This window comes from Myotis lucifugus, unplaced genomic scaffold (assembly GCF_000147115.1).
Source record: "Myotis lucifugus unplaced genomic scaffold, Myoluc2.0 scaffold_21, whole genome shotgun sequence".
Lineage (NCBI taxonomy): Eukaryota > Metazoa > Chordata > Mammalia > Chiroptera > Vespertilionidae > Myotis > Myotis lucifugus.
In genome coordinates, this window is record NW_005871069.1 from 7,663,095 (window position 1) to 7,679,289 (window position 16,195).

General features: G+C 51.0%; 1 protein-coding gene across 11 annotated transcripts in view; it reads right to left on the minus strand.

Moving 5' to 3' along the window:
• Positions 1 to 1,102: 1,102 nt before the first annotated feature.
• The window catches only part of IQSEC1 (IQ motif and Sec7 domain 1), a 137,602-nt gene continuing 122,509 nt past the window's right edge, over positions 1,103 to 16,195 (minus strand). For 5 of the 11 annotated variants that reach the window (XM_014453167.2, XM_023751432.1, XM_006085749.3 and 2 more), the window contains exons 10-14: positions 15,632 to 15,731; positions 13,387 to 13,548; positions 12,189 to 12,365; positions 7,186 to 7,235; positions 3,678 to 5,952 (exon numbers count right to left, since the gene is read on the minus strand). In XM_014453167.2, the coding sequence (XP_014308653.1) occupies positions 5,404 to 5,952; positions 7,186 to 7,235; positions 12,189 to 12,365; positions 13,387 to 13,548; positions 15,632 to 15,731 (1,038 nt within the window). In that variant the 3' untranslated portion in view covers positions 3,678 to 5,403. Of the gene's footprint in view, positions 1,291 to 1,660; positions 5,953 to 7,185; positions 7,236 to 12,188; positions 12,366 to 13,386; positions 13,549 to 15,631; positions 15,732 to 16,195 lie in introns of those variants that run through there. The other 6 variants (XR_002828494.1, XR_002828493.1, XM_006085754.3 and 3 more) reach the window with 6 other exon arrangements.

Genomic DNA, 16,195 nt, shown 5'->3' on the forward strand with positions numbered 1-16,195 from the left:
GAACACAGAACTTCGTGTGTGTCTGTGTGTGATCATCAATTTGGTCATGGAGATAAAGATCCAAGGGAACATGGGTGCTCAGAGTGGAGGTCTGGGCTGCAGATTCACAATTGGAAGCTAGACTGAAACTGTGGATCTGCATGAAATGGCCTAAAAAAAGTAAAGATAGGAAGAGAGCTTGGACTTGATCCTCAAACCAACACTTACCAGCTCTACAAAGGAGACAATGAAGACATCCCAAAGAGGAAGATCACAGTGTGGGAACAGAGGTGACAAGGAAATACTGTTGCGGGAACGAACTTGAATAATCTCAAAAGCTGCTGTGAGGTCAAAATGAGGGCTAAAAATGTGTTGTAAGTGGGGGAAGGAAACAGTAATCAGGAACCACGTTTGTAGAAGTTTGACAGCATCATGTGTGTCCCACCTAGACTCCTCAATGCCAAGGGTAGCAAAGGGCTGAGCAAACAAGTTTCCATAAAATGTTGATGATTTACACACATTAAGATCAACCAGTTGTTTTGCTGTGACCCTGCTTCCCCATGCCAACCATCACTTTCAGACGCATTTTGACAAAACCAGTCCTGTGCTGGTCACTGGACACAGAGAAGTGGGTCAGGTGCACTCTATGCCCCCAAGGAGCGCACAAGCTGGAGCGGGGGAGACAAGCACACATTGGTGTGCAGTTCAGTATGTCTTAAACCCAAATGCTGAAGTAGAGCTAAGTATTTCAGGGGACTTTAGTAACTAGCTTTACTCTGTTGAAGAACCCTTGAATGGCCTGGAAAAGGAATGGTTTTCTGAGAACATCTTTGGATCAAAATTCACTTTTTAAAAAAAATATATTTTATTGATTTTTTTACAGAGAGGAAGGGAGAGGGATAGAGAGTTAGAAACATCCATGAGAGAGAAACATGGATCAGCTGCCTCCTGCACACCCCCTACTGGGGATGTGCCCGCAACCAAGGTACATGCCCTTGACCGGAATCGAACTTGGGACTCTTCAGTCCACAGGCCGACGCTCTAGCCACTGAGCCAAACTGGTCAGGGCCAAAATTCACTTCTTAATGAGTGGTAAGCCATGGTTAATTTTGGTCACTAAACCTTTTTGTTTTCCACAAATTTGATCTACCAGTTTTATTTCATTTTATGATATGCAGTGAAACTTTAAGGCAGTATTCTCTGGAACTGGATTTCGTTCCAGGAAAGAAGAAGCACAAGTCAGTCATGTTCTCATAGAACTCTTCCAGTAGAATCAGAATTCACCTTCCGGATTCTGCACATCACGTTAATCTGGAAAAACAGACAACGTTGACCTCATTAAATAAACTCCCTTCAAGCATTTGGAAACTAGACCATTAGAGTTTTGCCCTCCATAAAGCATTTCCAGTCCACCTCAGCTCTTCATATGGGCCACCTCCTCTCTCTAAGCTGATAAAAGCACTAAAATTTGGAAGTTGCTAGAAATTATAAATACCTTTGACATATTTTATTGGAGTCAAAGTTGGGATATGCACCTTTATCTTAAACATTCTCAAATTAAAGTCAGGCCAGGGTCTTCCAGGAGACCCAGTGCCCACAGTCACGACAAAGATGGGCATACCTGTCAGCTGGAAATCTCTCTGGCCCAAGAGGGAAACATCTGGACTTTTCAGAAAAGGAGTCCGAGAATTTTAAAGGATTTATTTGATTTCTCCACATGATCACAGCTATGGTTTTACATCAATAGAGTCTGTTACTACTCACAAACAAATGCACATTAAAACAAAGCACTCTTTTCCTCCCCAAAGTTACAGAGTGGGCGTCAGGCTTCTTGTGAGCAAGGCATCCCTTGAAGTCTTTGAACAGTCTTTACTCAAGACCAGATTCTAGTCATTTAAAACAACTTGAAGGTGAATGACAGTTCTCAAGAGGAGACAGATACTGCATGCGGCCTCAGCAAGACCGCAGACAGAACAGCAACACCAACGTACATGCACATGAGGCACAGGCTCTTCCTGCTTGTCCCTTTTCACCACCCCCACTTCACACTGATTCACTGTGCAATGTTTCTTTGATTATTGTTATTTAAAATATGTACAAAATTACTCATTTCAGACAGGAAGGGTGATGATATTTTTACAACAAAACTGTAAGATGCATGCTTAACCTGTAGACACAGCTTCATACGGAATGCTGAGTCAACACCTAGGGTCATGTGTAAGTGGCTGCTGTCTTTCTAGGTCATTTTAAAGATGAAGAAGAGGCCTCTGCTGCATGCAGCGCAGGGTGGGAAGTCTCGCTCCACGGCGACTGGAGACATTGTTAACAAGATGTGCAAGTCATATTAGGATGAACTTTATTTTTACAATGTTGTACAATTCATTAATCAACTTAAAAAAGTACAAATATATGATTTAATTGTTGTCCCAGAAAAGATTTTTGTGATACTACCAGATGTTTCCTCTAAGGGTCTCCTGCTCCTGTCAGAAATTATGTAATTGAAATAATTTGTGTGACTTGAGAAGATGTCCCGAGTATACTGACACACAAGATGGCACAAGCAATGTGGTGGCACTCAGCCTCCTGAGGGGACAAGGGCTCTGTGAACAATAGGTCCCCATGGCTGTGACTCTGACAGGCTGGGATCCAGAGAGCACAGCCCCGTGAAAGCAATATGGAGCACATGTTTATCAGAAGCTTTTGCTGCCCAGACAAGATCTGCGCAGCTGCCTCCAGCCTCTTCAATGGAACAATGTGCTCCTGGAAACACCTCCCAGGACAGGTTTACAAATAAAACATGGAGAATGACCAAACCTCACGGTTCTGAACCCAATACCCTGTATAAAGTTGGAAACACAGGGAGAAACTGAGTTTGTTCAAGAAGCCCTATTTCACTAGACCTGGCCCTGTGGCACTGGACAAAACTTCAGGGCACATCAATAATAGTTTTGGAGGTGAATTCTGAATGGTCCTTGGAGCACGGAGGATGCAATGGAGAGAGAGCCCCTCCCACTGGCCCCATCAATGAATGTACTGTTGGTTCTTTCTGTTTTGTTTCCCCTAGTTATTGCCCCTTCAGAAAGAGCAACCTTGTACTAAATAGCCTGTATCTTTTCTGGAACAACCTAGAATTTACAGTTGAACTCTACCGTTGGTACAGAGGGATTAAAAAAAAAAAAGCCGGCATATTTAATATGTTATCACTTTACCTCAACTATTTGTCAACAGTAACACTGATATATTTTGCAAATATACAATATATAAATGTGGCTTCACACAATCAACACCGATGACACGCAGTACAATTTGACTTTTCCTTGTCAGAACATCCTTTAAACTGCATACTAGAGAATGCCTTGGGGAGCCTGGCTTTGAAAGAAAACCAAAGAATTCAGGAGTCAATGGACTGGGGAGCCTCCCACCAGCTGGGCCTGGACCAAATCAGGCACACCTGTGCTTTTTATTCCTCTCTGAGCAGATGTCCAAGACAGAAAAGTTGTACCAATGGGAAGGTAAAGGCGGGCAGGTTAGTCACACTTCCTTTTTTAAAAGGCGTAACTCTAGATTGCTGTATTTGCTCTCTGTGGAGATTAACAAAGTGCTCAGTTTGCAGATTTGCTGGTATGATGGCCTCAATGACATGACAAAGGAGGAAAATGGACAGATGCCCAGCCGGCTGGCTAGGGTGGGCTCCCTCTGTCGTCTGCCGTCTGGCCACAGCTCGCCACTCCTTCCAAGGAGCATGGAGCTCCGCAGCCCACAGTCCTGTGTTAGCTTCGCCCTTTCTGAAAGGGCTCTCCACCTGGGCAGGTGCCATGGGCAGTCCTCGGGTCCCACGGCTTAGGAACACAGCACTGGTGGCTGCAGTGTCGCGAAAGGCTGAAACTACAAAGTATGGCCCATGTGACTCAGGCACAGAACCGGACGCGTGCAGCGCCCGGCCCCAGGGGAGCAGATGGTGTCACAAGACAGAAGCAACAAGAGCACAGCTGAGAGTCATGTGATGCCCTGGCAGCTAACTGGACCATGACAAGGCAACGGGGGCTTCACCAGTGAGGGCTGGGCACTTGTCAGCTGGGATCAGAGGGGCCACAGTGATGACACAGGGGTTATGCTAGCACATGGCTACATGAAGTTACAATGATCATGGCCACCACTCAGAAAATAAAACAGGAACACACACACCGCCCTGGGTAGCTAAATGCTAACATCAGCCTGCAGGTTTGGAAGAGGCTCCTGTTGCAGTTGGAAACAGGATGAGGAAGTATGGCGCTGAGGGAGGCAAGGATGAGAGCTGGTCTTTTTCATGTTGGAGATGATACGTCTGCAGTGTATGGTGCCCCTCTCAGAGGACTCTGAATGAGTGTGCATCAAATCATGTGCATATAAAAGAACCATGGGTCATGGAAATTCACAGTTATCACAGCTATTCAAGTGTCATGAATGTGTGTAACCCATACTCTAAGACAGCCAGTTCTTAACCAGCCATCCTGAGTTGCTCTGTAGTTTACTGCATTTTATCTATTTGCTTACCTGAAATAACAGAGCAGTTATAATACTGATTACTTATGATAGTATTCTGTTAATAAAATAAGGATTTATATAAAGCGATATTGGACTTTTTTTAAATAGTAAGATGCTATGTTACTTGGCACAGTTAGTAATGACTGAATAAGTAATGAATAGTTAGTCCTAGAGGGACTTCTCTGCTTTTTATGAAAATATGGAAGTATCTGAGTTTGTCCTTAGCATTTAGATTTTTGGTCTACTCTCACATTCATCTAAGGTACTGTCTTTCTATCAGGTATGTGGAGCTCCTTGTAAAGTCTATATTGCTAATTTTGTGGACTGAAATGTTTGCCTTTCACACACAAATACTACCTATACAGTATTTATTTATTTATTTATTTATTTATTTATTTATATATTTATATTATATAAAGTTTACTTACGTATTTTCATCAACCATATCAGGTCTACTTAATTTTGCCCATTGTCAATAAAAGAGCAATAATGCAGCAAGTTTTGGGTTTTCTGTTTTGTTCTGTTTTTGTGTGTCTTGTTTCTTCTTTTTCTAGGCTTTTCATATTTATGTACAGTTAGGGAGGAGAGAGCTGAGGGCTACAGCTGGAGAAGAGGGGGGCAATATCTCCTGGGCTGGAGGTACTGTTTCAAGGTTGATAGTGCCTGCGGCCCACCCCTTGGGGTTGAGGTGGATGGAGCCCAGGGCACCAATGCTAAATTAAATCAGGAGCTTTGCTCCCTATAACACAAGCCCATGTGCTCAGGGGTTCCGTCCAGGCTGTGGGAAAATGGGAGGATGGGAACAGAAGTGCCCTGGGTTTGGTCTGAGGCTGGCTGCCCCAGGCGTGCCTGTGTGGTGTGCACTTGTTCCGGGGAGTCTGGGACCCTGGCCCAAGCTGTCTACACAATTGTGCTGATGCCACTGGGTTTGGCCTTGTTGCTGGGAGGGGGCGGTGGGGCGGAGGAATGCCCGTGGTGGTGTGCTGCGTGGCCTGGATGGCTGGCATGGGCCAAGGGCAGTGGTGGGTGGCTGTGCGTGTGGGCCCCGTAGGGCACGTGCCCCCCATGGGGGCCATGGTGGTACTGGTGTGCATGCTGGATGTGCTGGGGTGGGTGGTAGTGGTGGTGGTGGTGGTAGGGGGGTGGGTTCTGCTGCACGTGGCAGTACTGGGTATGGTGCCCATGCGTCGGGACCTGCGGAGGGCCCTCTGCAGGCCCCTGGTGGTGGCCCACCATGGAGTGCTGCGGGTGGGGCAGGCCTAAAGGGTGTGGGGGTGGCTGGGGAGGGGCTGAGGGTGGGTGAGCCTGAGGAGGGGGCTTCCCTCTTTTACTCCCAAATAAGGAGCCCAGGAGGGAGGATGAATTAGGCATAGTCTGGTGTGGGCGAGATGGACACTCGCGTGTTGATGTAGCTCTCCGGCGCATGTGAGGACTGCTAATGATGGACCCCTAAAAAGGAAATTCATAGAAATCAAAATTAAAAGATCTTAAAGCACTTATGTCAGAATGATTTTTTTTTTTTAAATGTAAAAAGTTCACCCACTGACTGCTAATCTTTAGTTTAGTTCAACTCACTGCCCGCAGAGGGTGGGGCTGGGAGCAGGCAGGACTCGGGCTACTTCTCACACTATTGTGGCAAGTCAGCTGGGGCGGGGCTGGAGGGACCCTGAGAAGGGGCATTCCAGGGAGGACAGGGGACACTGGGCAGGCGAGGAGGGCCCTCCTTTCTAGTCATAGTAGCAGCAGCAGTACACGTTTGGGCTCTCTCCTGACAAGCACCCTGAGCTTTCAGATCAGAAGTTTGTTTGGGGGTGTTTGTGAGCAGTGTGTGCTAAGGGGAGTGGGGCAGGCTAGTGTGCATGAAGAGGAACGCTGTTCCTGCTGAAATCGCAGCCTCAGCTTTCCTGGTTCCTCTCAAAGGGTCCGAGGGCATTTGCTCTGCCTGTGTGGAACCCCAGGTTTCTGGGAAGGTGGTGAAGGGAGAGGAGAGGCTTGGGAACTCTTGTCCTGGGCATGGGGACTGCCTAGGCATTTCACTGCAGCTACCTACTGCAAACCAAACAAGAAGAAAGAAACAAAAATATCTACAAGCTGAGGTTAAGATGTGAACAGTAATACAGAGATGGCTGAAGGATGAATGAAATCTCATGAAATCCACACTGTTTTGTTTTCTTATGGTTTTCCTCCTCCCCTGAGCTAGTTAAGCAATTCCATTGTGCCCTATCTGCAGACACACAGCAATTGAAACTCCAGGAATAATGCAATGGGGTCTTCAGAGCATGGAAGTCAGGAGACTAAGCCAATGGGGAGGTTGCCTGGTGCTCAGCAGCTGCTGCTTCTGGCCTAGGAGCAGTGCTGGTGGGCGGGGCGGGGGGTACCCAGGAGCCAGGGATGTTAATGAACCATGCTGGGACCACAGGGGACAGGAGTGAAGTGGGAACTAAAACACACAATCCAAAACCAGCCCTCCCCACCCTCCACTCCAACCCAAACAAGCGGTGAGATTCTAGCAGAGGGGAAGCTGGCATGCACTGGGCTGAAGCAGGCAGGGGGGAGGGGGTGTCTGTGCCTCTGTGCAGTAGTGAAAGCGCAAAAAATAAAAATAAAAAGACAACAGGTATAAACCAAGGATCAGGGAGGCAACACACAACAGCCAGCTGAACGTAGGTGCTTCCTACTTACTTCCACATTGCTCTCTAGCGATCCCGCACTGCTGCGACGCCCTCGCTTCCCTGCCCAGAACATGCAATACCAGAGGTTAGACTCAGACACAGGCCAGGGCACTGTGCTGCCACCACCACCAGGCTCAGGTATGGGGCCCACCTGCTGGGTGTGAGGGTAGGAGAAGGGGCTCAGAGGGGAAGCTGGTTGCAGGACAGTAGATAGTTATTAAAAAAAAACACAGGATTAAAAAAATAAATAAATAAAAAATAATTTTTCAACCAGCTCCTTCTCCTGGACTGGCACTCTATGGAGAGGGGCCTCTGGGAGAGCTGAGGTGGGTACACAGGTAGGGCCCAAAGTCCCATGCTCAAGTTGGCCTCAGCCAGCTGCTGACAGGGGACAGGGTGAAGGAAGCTTCTGCAATGACTAAAAACAAAATGTGGTCCTGCACCGGCATGATTTTTAGTGAATTTCATATATGTATGGTATGTATTTGCACATACATATACATCTCACGCTCCAGGCAGGGTGGGAATCATGGTTAAGAGAAAACTAAACTTCCCATCCTTTTTCTCCCAGTGCCTCTGGGGCTGTTTGGTTTGTGCAGGGCCCTGGTCAGGGACAGGAGGATGAGTCAGGGGCTACTGGGAGGGGCCTGGAGCCCTGCTCCCCTCTGTGGGCAAACCTCCCCACCCCCCAGGATGCCACAAGCATTCTCTCAGTGCTCACTGCCAATGCCTTTTTATGTCCCCAGCGCATGGCACATGTGGGCACTCAACATATGTTAGCCATATTAGAGGAAGGCTGAGTTTTCCTCTTGGTGCTGGATGCCCAGTGCCCATCCTGGCCGCCACAGTCCCTCCAGAGGACTTCTTCATGGGTTCCAGCAGGACATCCAGGCCAGCGGGAACAATGGTGCCCAAGCTTAGGGGTCCAGCCTCCATCAGGTCTCTGGGAATGCAGATGGTAGTGGAGACAGAGATGGGCCATGCTGCCTTCCAGGTCAGGCCCAGGAGCCTGGAAGGTGGTATTGCCATGTACCTCTCTGTGGCCCACACCTCTGTGGAGAGGGCGTGCTTGTGGGTCCTTCGGGCCTCAGGGCAGCACCTGAGCATGCTGGGCCATGCCCTGGGTAAGACCTCACTCCTAGGCAGAGAATGGCAGTCTCAGGGAAGATGTAGTCCCTTTGCCTTGCCTGCTGACACCCAGCCTGAGGCCCACAGAAGGCCTTGTGGACTGTGCATGTGTGAGAAGGCCTCAGAGCCCACTCAGGACAGGCCCACACAGGGATAGAGGCAAGGTGTTTCCCACCACCTGCTGAGGACCAGGAAAAACGCTAATCCCACACGGAAGTACGACGAGAGTCACATTCCTCCTCTTCCCGCTGGTGTGAGGAGTGACCTTCTCAAGGCTCTCCTCCTGCCCAGCATGGGCCAAGACTCAGGAGAGCTTTAACTTAGATGCCTTTGAGTAATGTTGTTTCTCAGAGTCATCTTTTCCACATCTCAGTATGAGATGTGGGGCGTCCCTACAGGTGCTCTGCACTCGTCCCAAAGCTCCCACTCACAGACTTACCCACAGACATCTGCCCGCTGCACACCATGTCCAGGTGTGTGCACACATGCACACACACACTGTCTATGAACCGAGGCAAAGCATGCCAGAGCAGTGGCTCACACCCACTGGCCCTCCTCTGCGCTGTTTCCAGGTAACCTTCCCCTTTTCTCTGGGTCCTGCACTAGCTTCAAGTAAGCCCTGTCCCAGCCAGCACTTCTCCTAGGGCTTGATCAGAAACCATGTCTGGAAGGGGCTCCCAGCATGGCTCTTCAGAGCCCTCCCCTGCCTGGTAGGGTCAGGCCAGAATGCAGGCAGGGCTCTCTACCCAGAGGCTGCCCTGTGGCCCTTGGCGATGCTGGAAGCCACGCAGGTACACTTCCTCAATGACCACATCCACACACATGGCCAGGCTGTGCTCTACACACTTGGCACATGCTGACTCTCACAGAGATCCTTGGAGAGAAGTGCTAGTCCCCACCTTGCAGCCGGGGAAACTGAAGCCCAGCACTGTAACTTGGCCATGGCCTGATAGCTAATGAGCAGCAGGAAGAGGGGAGAGAAGATCTTATCAGCGTGAGCCTGAAATCAGTGTGCTGAGTGTCCTCTGCGGGACTCTGCTTGGGTGGCCATCCCGAGGGTAGCCCTGAGCATGGCCCTGTCCCAGGGAAGGCTGCCACAGGTCGTTTGTGTGTGGAGGGCCTGTCTTGGGGCAGCAGGTGCTGCTTTGGAAACTGGGCCCCAAGAGCTCCCGAGTCTTCCCACACAGGATGCAGCAGGTCTCAGCTCTGCTCCTGCAGTGGTGATGGGTGCAGGCAGGTCCCCCATCCCCGGGGCCGTTGTGGAACAGTTAGGCTGGGAAGGGCCTACAGACAGTGCTGACCATGACTTGGCTAACCTGGGGCAGGGCAGAGGCCCAGTCACACTGCATCCAGGTCCTTGCCAGTCCTCGATCACAGGCCAGCAAAGCTCTGGTGCCACTGACACAAACATAGGGCAAAACTGAAGGAAGACCAAGTGGAGGGACATGGAGTGAGGCCTTGCAGCTCAGTGGGAGCTTGGACTGGAGCCCAGGCCCCTTCCTCTACCACTCAGAACATTGTGGGTTCCTGGAGGCTTCTGCTGCCAGTCATGAGCATCAAAGCATGACTGCCTCTTGGGTCCTCAAGGTTCATGAAGGGCTGAGGCCACATTGCTGGTGTGTTGTCTCCTGGATAGAAGTGTGAGTGCAGGATTGGGCAGCTTCTCTGGGAGCAATGACTTGCCAACCACTGAGCGCTGGCTTTCCTGAGGAAACAGGCTGCCCAGGGCCTTGCCCCTTCTTGACAAGGTCATCTTGGTGAAGGCCATGATGAGTGGGAGTGACGTGAACTCTGGAGAGCTTTGCCCCTCCTAGTCCAGAGCACATAACACCACGTCTCCGACTGCCGAGCCCAGCATCTTCTGGAAGGCTGCTGACACTGGCCTGTCTCCCTCTGGAAGTCACAGGTGGCCTGTCCTTAGTCTGGGGCCTTGGTGACTGCCAGGACTCAAACACCCACCTTATCTCATCCTCCAACCTTCCTGGGTCGGGGGTCCTTTTTTCCTGGGAACTTGTTTCATTGTAGCTTCATTCCTGAGAGGACACAATCCTAGAGCCCTTCTCAGCTCAGAATCCCTAAATGATAGCGGCAATAGTAACAATAAATGGAAGTCTGCCAAATCTTGGAACTCCATCCTTCACATGGCTGTGTGCCTGTCATGGGGCTCTGTCTGACTCCTAAGCTCCAAGCTGCGGCAGAGTGGGCACATGCTGAGTGCCTCAGTTCCACTGCCACCTGAGAAGGCCTCTAGGGAACAGAGAGGCCAGAGCCTGCTCCACTGCACAAACTCAAACGCAGGCCCCAGGCCCCAAATCTGCAGAGGCACACGGTAGTCCAGATATGTGTTGCTGGGAAATCACCAGTGGTTCTCAACCAAGGGTGATTTTGCCTCCTAGAGGACACCTGGCAATTTCTGGAGACATTACTAATTGTCATGACTGGGAGGTGGAGCAGGGATGCAGCTGAACCTCTTGCACAGAACTGTCCCCACAGCAAGAAATTATCAGAATAAAATGTCAACGGGGTGGGGTTAAGAAGCCCTGGGTTAACCCTCATGCTGGCAATGGATTTCTGATTTTCACTATGGAGAAAAAAAAAATGACAAGACAAAAGCAAAGGAAAAGTCCAACTCAAAAAAAGAAAATAAAAAAGAAAGAAAACATTTCTGGGAAATAAATAAGCCAAACAAAGGGAGGCAGCTGCTGGCTAGACAGGTACCAGGTGGGGTCATGAGCAGGCTCTTTCAGGGGGCCTTGAGCTGGCCACTTGGCGATGCCTGAGGCAAGGTGCGGGGGGCAAGCCTCTAGGAGGGGAGGGGCTGCTGGGCCCCTGGAGAAGAGGACACTGATCTCATCCTGAGGTCTTTCCCAACAAAGTAGGGGCTCCTGGGGCCAGGTTACCTGGGGCATTGGGGCAGGTAGAGCCCAGGGTCCCAGAAGCCTACAGTGCTGGGCACAACCCCATGCCCTCTGTGCAATGCGCTGCAACCCCCACTCCACTGCAAACCCTGAGCCTCCTCCCAGAAGAAGCTGATATGACTAGTAGGTGGCTGAGGAGACTGCCAGAGTGCACCCCTCCCCTCACTCCACAGCTTGTCTGACAGCGCAGCAGGCAAATAAGGTGGGAGCAGCACTCACAGGCAACTAGCTGGGTCTGCACCCACACCTCCCTGCTTCACCTGCCCCTGCCACGACAGCCAGACCATGTGAGGGCTGCCAGGAGAAGCCCCCTGCTCCTGATACCCAGGTACAACTTCTCCCCCATCTGTGCCCCAGGAAAGCTGGGAGGCTTGAGGGGTGCTGCTTGCTTGGGGGTTAAGAGGCTGGCAGCAAATTAAACACAGAAACAAAGAACAAAATTCACAGTTTCCACCAGGGCTTTCCCCTGACTCCCAGGGCTACCTGTGGCTGCCGCTTCTGGCTGGACAGAGGCCCAAAAGGGAGACCGCTGGGGAGAAAGCAAGACCAGGGACAGTGGGAAAGGGGATTTCAGAGACAGCTTAGAAAGCTTTACTCCATTTCATTCATCAGCCTAAAGCACAGGGCTTGGCCACAGAGTACAAAGAACACATCTACCAGCGAGTCTGGCTCACTCTTGTAAGAGCCATTTTCAGAAAATAAATAAATAAAACTCTTAGAATAAGAAAGGGAGAATGGGGTAACTTCCTTGCTGTTCTGCCTTTAACAATTTGGTCCTGTTTTCTTTTGCCTTTTGGTGCTGTCCCCTCTGCCTGGTCACATGCTGCTCTGATTTGGGGATGGTCATGGGAAACCCAGCACTGTCCGTCCAAGCCCTCTACTGCCAGCCACACTGCAGTACCATCCCGGCGCGCAGTGCATGCCCGACCACCAGTGTGCCCGTCTGAGTCCTAGGCTCAGCTCTTACCAGCTTCTGAGAGGTCCCTCAGGGAGCTGCTGAGGGCACTGCGCTTGAGGCCCTCGCTGCTGGCGTAGCTGTCGTCCAGGCAGGCTCGGTTCAGTGTCCCAGTGCCAGACTCCTTTTTGAGGCTGGAGCACTGGGACATGCTGGGCCGCACAACACCCTTCTGTTTCTCAAGCTCCGCTGAAATAGAGGAGCAAGGGCCCAGTGAGAGGAGCATAGCTTGGTGAGGGTCGGGGTGCGGGTGGGCCAGGGATAGGAACCCCCACCAGGAGGAATGAAGAGGACCACTGCCCTCTGTTCAAGGTTGGCACTGTACCAAGTCTCCATCTACCTGAAATGGGGAAAAAAGAAGGGCGAGCATTGTCTTGGAGAAGAAGTATGATAGCTACCTTCAACAAAAGGGAGCCAAACAAGACCCAGGAGGGAGGCGGGAGAGGCTCAAGTGCCCTGTGGTCTGCAGGAAAGACAGTGTCTTTCCAGGCCTGAGGGTCAAGAAGGAGACAGAGAGGCTCGGTCTGGATGAACAAGTGTTAACTGGCCTTTCATGGAAGGGCCAGAGGTAGGCACACCTGAGCCTGCACACCTGGAGCCAGGAGAAGCAGGGGTTATCATCAGCTCCAACAAACCCAGGGGATGGGGGTGGCTGCAACTTTCTCAGTCTGCTGGGCCCTGATGCAGAAGATGAATAGAATAACCACATAGAACTCCGGGTGCTCCTGTCCCAGGAGGTGACCAGGAACCAGGGGCCTCCCCAGTCAGAACAGGCATGGGCTTCTGAAGCCTGGCTCTCACCAAAAGGCCGCTGCCACATTTTGTGGCCTGGGCATGTGGTCTGCCAGTCACATAGACATGGGAAGGCCAGAAAAGACCAGGACAGCTCATTTCTGTGGGCTCACAGAGTCACTGCCACCATATAGGAGCCAACACCTACGTCCAGCAAATCTTAAAAGATGTCAGGGCAGCCTGGCCAGTGGTGCTCAGTGGTTGAGGTCATGTCTCGATTCCCTGTAAGGGCACAGTCCCGGGTTGCAGGCTTGATCCCCAGTAGGGGGCGTGCAGGAGGCAGCCAATCGATGATTCTCATCATTGATGTTTCTATCTCTTTTTTTTTCCCTCTCCCTCTCTCTGAAATTAAAAAAAAAGAAAAAAAAGACGATGCCAGGGTTGCTGGCTCTTCCTCCTCAAGAGGTCTGTAACTCACATTCTATCCTGTGCTTCTCCATCTCCTGCACCTCCGCAATGGACTCCCTCAGGTCATCGCTGAATTTCTTCCGGTCTTGAGGATTGGGAGCATTGAAGTTTATTAACACTTTTATGTCTGCTCCAGGGACTGCAGACGTGAGCCGGATGCCATTGGGGTAGTCTGCAAAGGAGAAAGAGAGGAGAACCAATGGGCCCCTGCATTCTCTGTCATCTCTACTCCTGGTCAAGAAAATACCAGTCTGAATTCAGGATGGGCGTGAAGGAAGTGGTCAGAGTGCAGGTCTCAGCAGGCACATCTGACAGGGAGAAAATGCTTCCATAGTGCAGACTGGAGAGACCACCAGACAACCTCCATCTGCCAACTCAGGTCTGTGCTCCTTCCTATGAGAGTCAGGGAAGATCTGGCTGATGTAAGGGAAGCCAGGCCCTCTTCTTCTCCTCCATTCTGAAGGTTAGGCGCCCGGATCCTCATTGAGACAGCAGCCAGGTGCCGAGTCCAAGAGAGGGGCAGCACCCTGCGCTCGGTGGAGTGTCTTACCCAGTCATCTCAGACCCGAATGGCCTCCAGACCTTTAGCAACCCTGGACACACTGTGGGTACCCCGCACCCAACACACTCTTTGCTGAGTGCAGGGTCTTTCTGCTCAGACTTGCCTGTGCCCCTTCCAAGCACAAGGGGTCTCTGGGACTTTGGTCTCCTGGAAGCACCTCTCCCCTCAGTGGGAATCAAGCTTCAGCCACAGGGAGTTTGCAGGATCTTGACTCAAACATGAATCCCACTTTTGATCCATGTCAAGGCTGGAAACGCAAATGCTTAGAAGCCATGTGACTCTCCCAAGTGCAGGTGGGACTGTGAGCACTGAGAGTGCTGGGATGGAGTGTGCAGCCAGGAGCCAGCAGGCAGGAATGCGGGCTTAGCAGTGCCAAATGTTTCTCATTTTTCAAGAGAAGCCAAAAGTATTAATGTGAGGATTTAAATATCAGCTCAACAAATTTTTAAAAGTATACAAACTAAATATAACATAACTGAGCCAGACTGACCCGGGGCTGGCAGTGTGTGGCCCCTGGTGTGAAGGCATGGCCTGGGGAAGGTAAGGTCAGCTCTTACTAGCATCTGTGCCCAGGACCATGGACTGAGCCCTCAGAATCTGAAAATGATTCAGATACAGCCTCTGTCTAGGGATTCAGTCTAGTCCGGCTGCTGGGGACAGTGGGGGGTAGCACCAGCCCCACGGTGCTGCCTGATGAAACCCAGGCAAGGCAGGCCTTCCGGCCTTGGGTAGGGCAGATGGGGCAGAAAGTGGGGAGATGGCAGGGTTGGCACGCTGGGCCTCTCCTAGACATGTGGGAAAGGAGAGGGAACAGCAGGTGCTGTTCCCATTTAGGACAAAGAAGAGACAAAGAGCCCCAAATCCAAGCCTGAACTTTCCACTTGTGGATGGAAGGCCGATCACATGGCACCACAGCCAACTGTCTTGAGAGGATGGGGGCAGCCCTGCTGCGGAGACCCTACCACCCTCCCCTCAGGCACTCCAGCAGGACCGTCCCCCACTCATCCTAGGAAGACTGGGTCAGCCTGCAACTCGGGACCTTCACCAGGAGAGAGGAAAAGGAGAACAGGGACATGAGAAGGAGCAAGGTCAAAAGATAAGGTCAGTGGGGGTGTCCTGGTTAGGAGCCAACTACCTTCCAAAATCCCCAGACCCACGATCCATTCACACCCAGAGAAGGTCTCCAGTGGTACTTGACCTAGTGCTTCCTCTGCCAGAAGCGTTCCACACGCCACTAACCCTATGGCGTAGCATCACCCACGTCACAGATAAAGGACACGCAGCCCAGAGAGGTTAAGCAGCCAGGCCACACAACCAGTTTGAACCCTGGTGGTCCACTCCGGGGCTCAGCCCTGGACCTGTAGTCCTGTATTACCTTCACCTGTTTGCCCACATTTGCATATCATCTATGCCACTTACTTCGTGCTTTCTTATCAACATTTATTTAAGTAAATTTACTCTGCCCTAAAGTATCTTATCACCTGCAAGAAGTAACAGTAAAAGTAAACCAGTGAGCACCATATATAATGTTATTAAATTCTTCCCAATTACTGCTGCCTTTCAGAGCATCGACGCTACCCTGGGCTCTGTCCTTGATGGCACAGGAGGAAGGAGAGAGTAAGGCGGGTCTTGGCCTCGTGCGCACAGTGCTCCAGCACATGCACAGCAGGCCCGGGAAGCCGCACACACTTACACTGGCTCTCGAAGAGCAGGACCTGCATGCCGTACAGGGAGAAAGACTGTCGGAAGTTGTATGTCACCGAGTTCTTCTTCTTCTGGAAGATCTTGGTGACCTGGGGGCAGCCAGAGACAGAGACTGAGCCACACCATCTGCCCTGCCCTGGAGCAGCTCTGGGAGCTCAGGACTGAAAATGGATCTGCTGGAGACCACGTGCTTCTGTAAGAATGACTCTGTGGTTCAGAAGTCAGGAGGCCCTGCAGGAGGAAGGACTTGACACGGGGAGGAACACACGCCCACTCACTCCTTGACGTGGACAGCTTTCTGTTCCTGCCAGACCCTAGTGCCATCCTGGCTGGCTACAAAGCCCCTCAACCCAGCAGAGAGCTGGCAGTCACATTATCGCATGTGGCACTGAAGATGTCGTGCAAGGGTCTCATGTCCAGGATCCTGTCTGATCACTGTGCCCTCGGAGATTAATTTCACAAAGGAAACAGATTCAGAGGTGTGAAGTGGCTTGCTCAAGGTCAGGATGCTTAAAAATAACTTGAACCCACACATCTGGTTCCCACCTCAGGA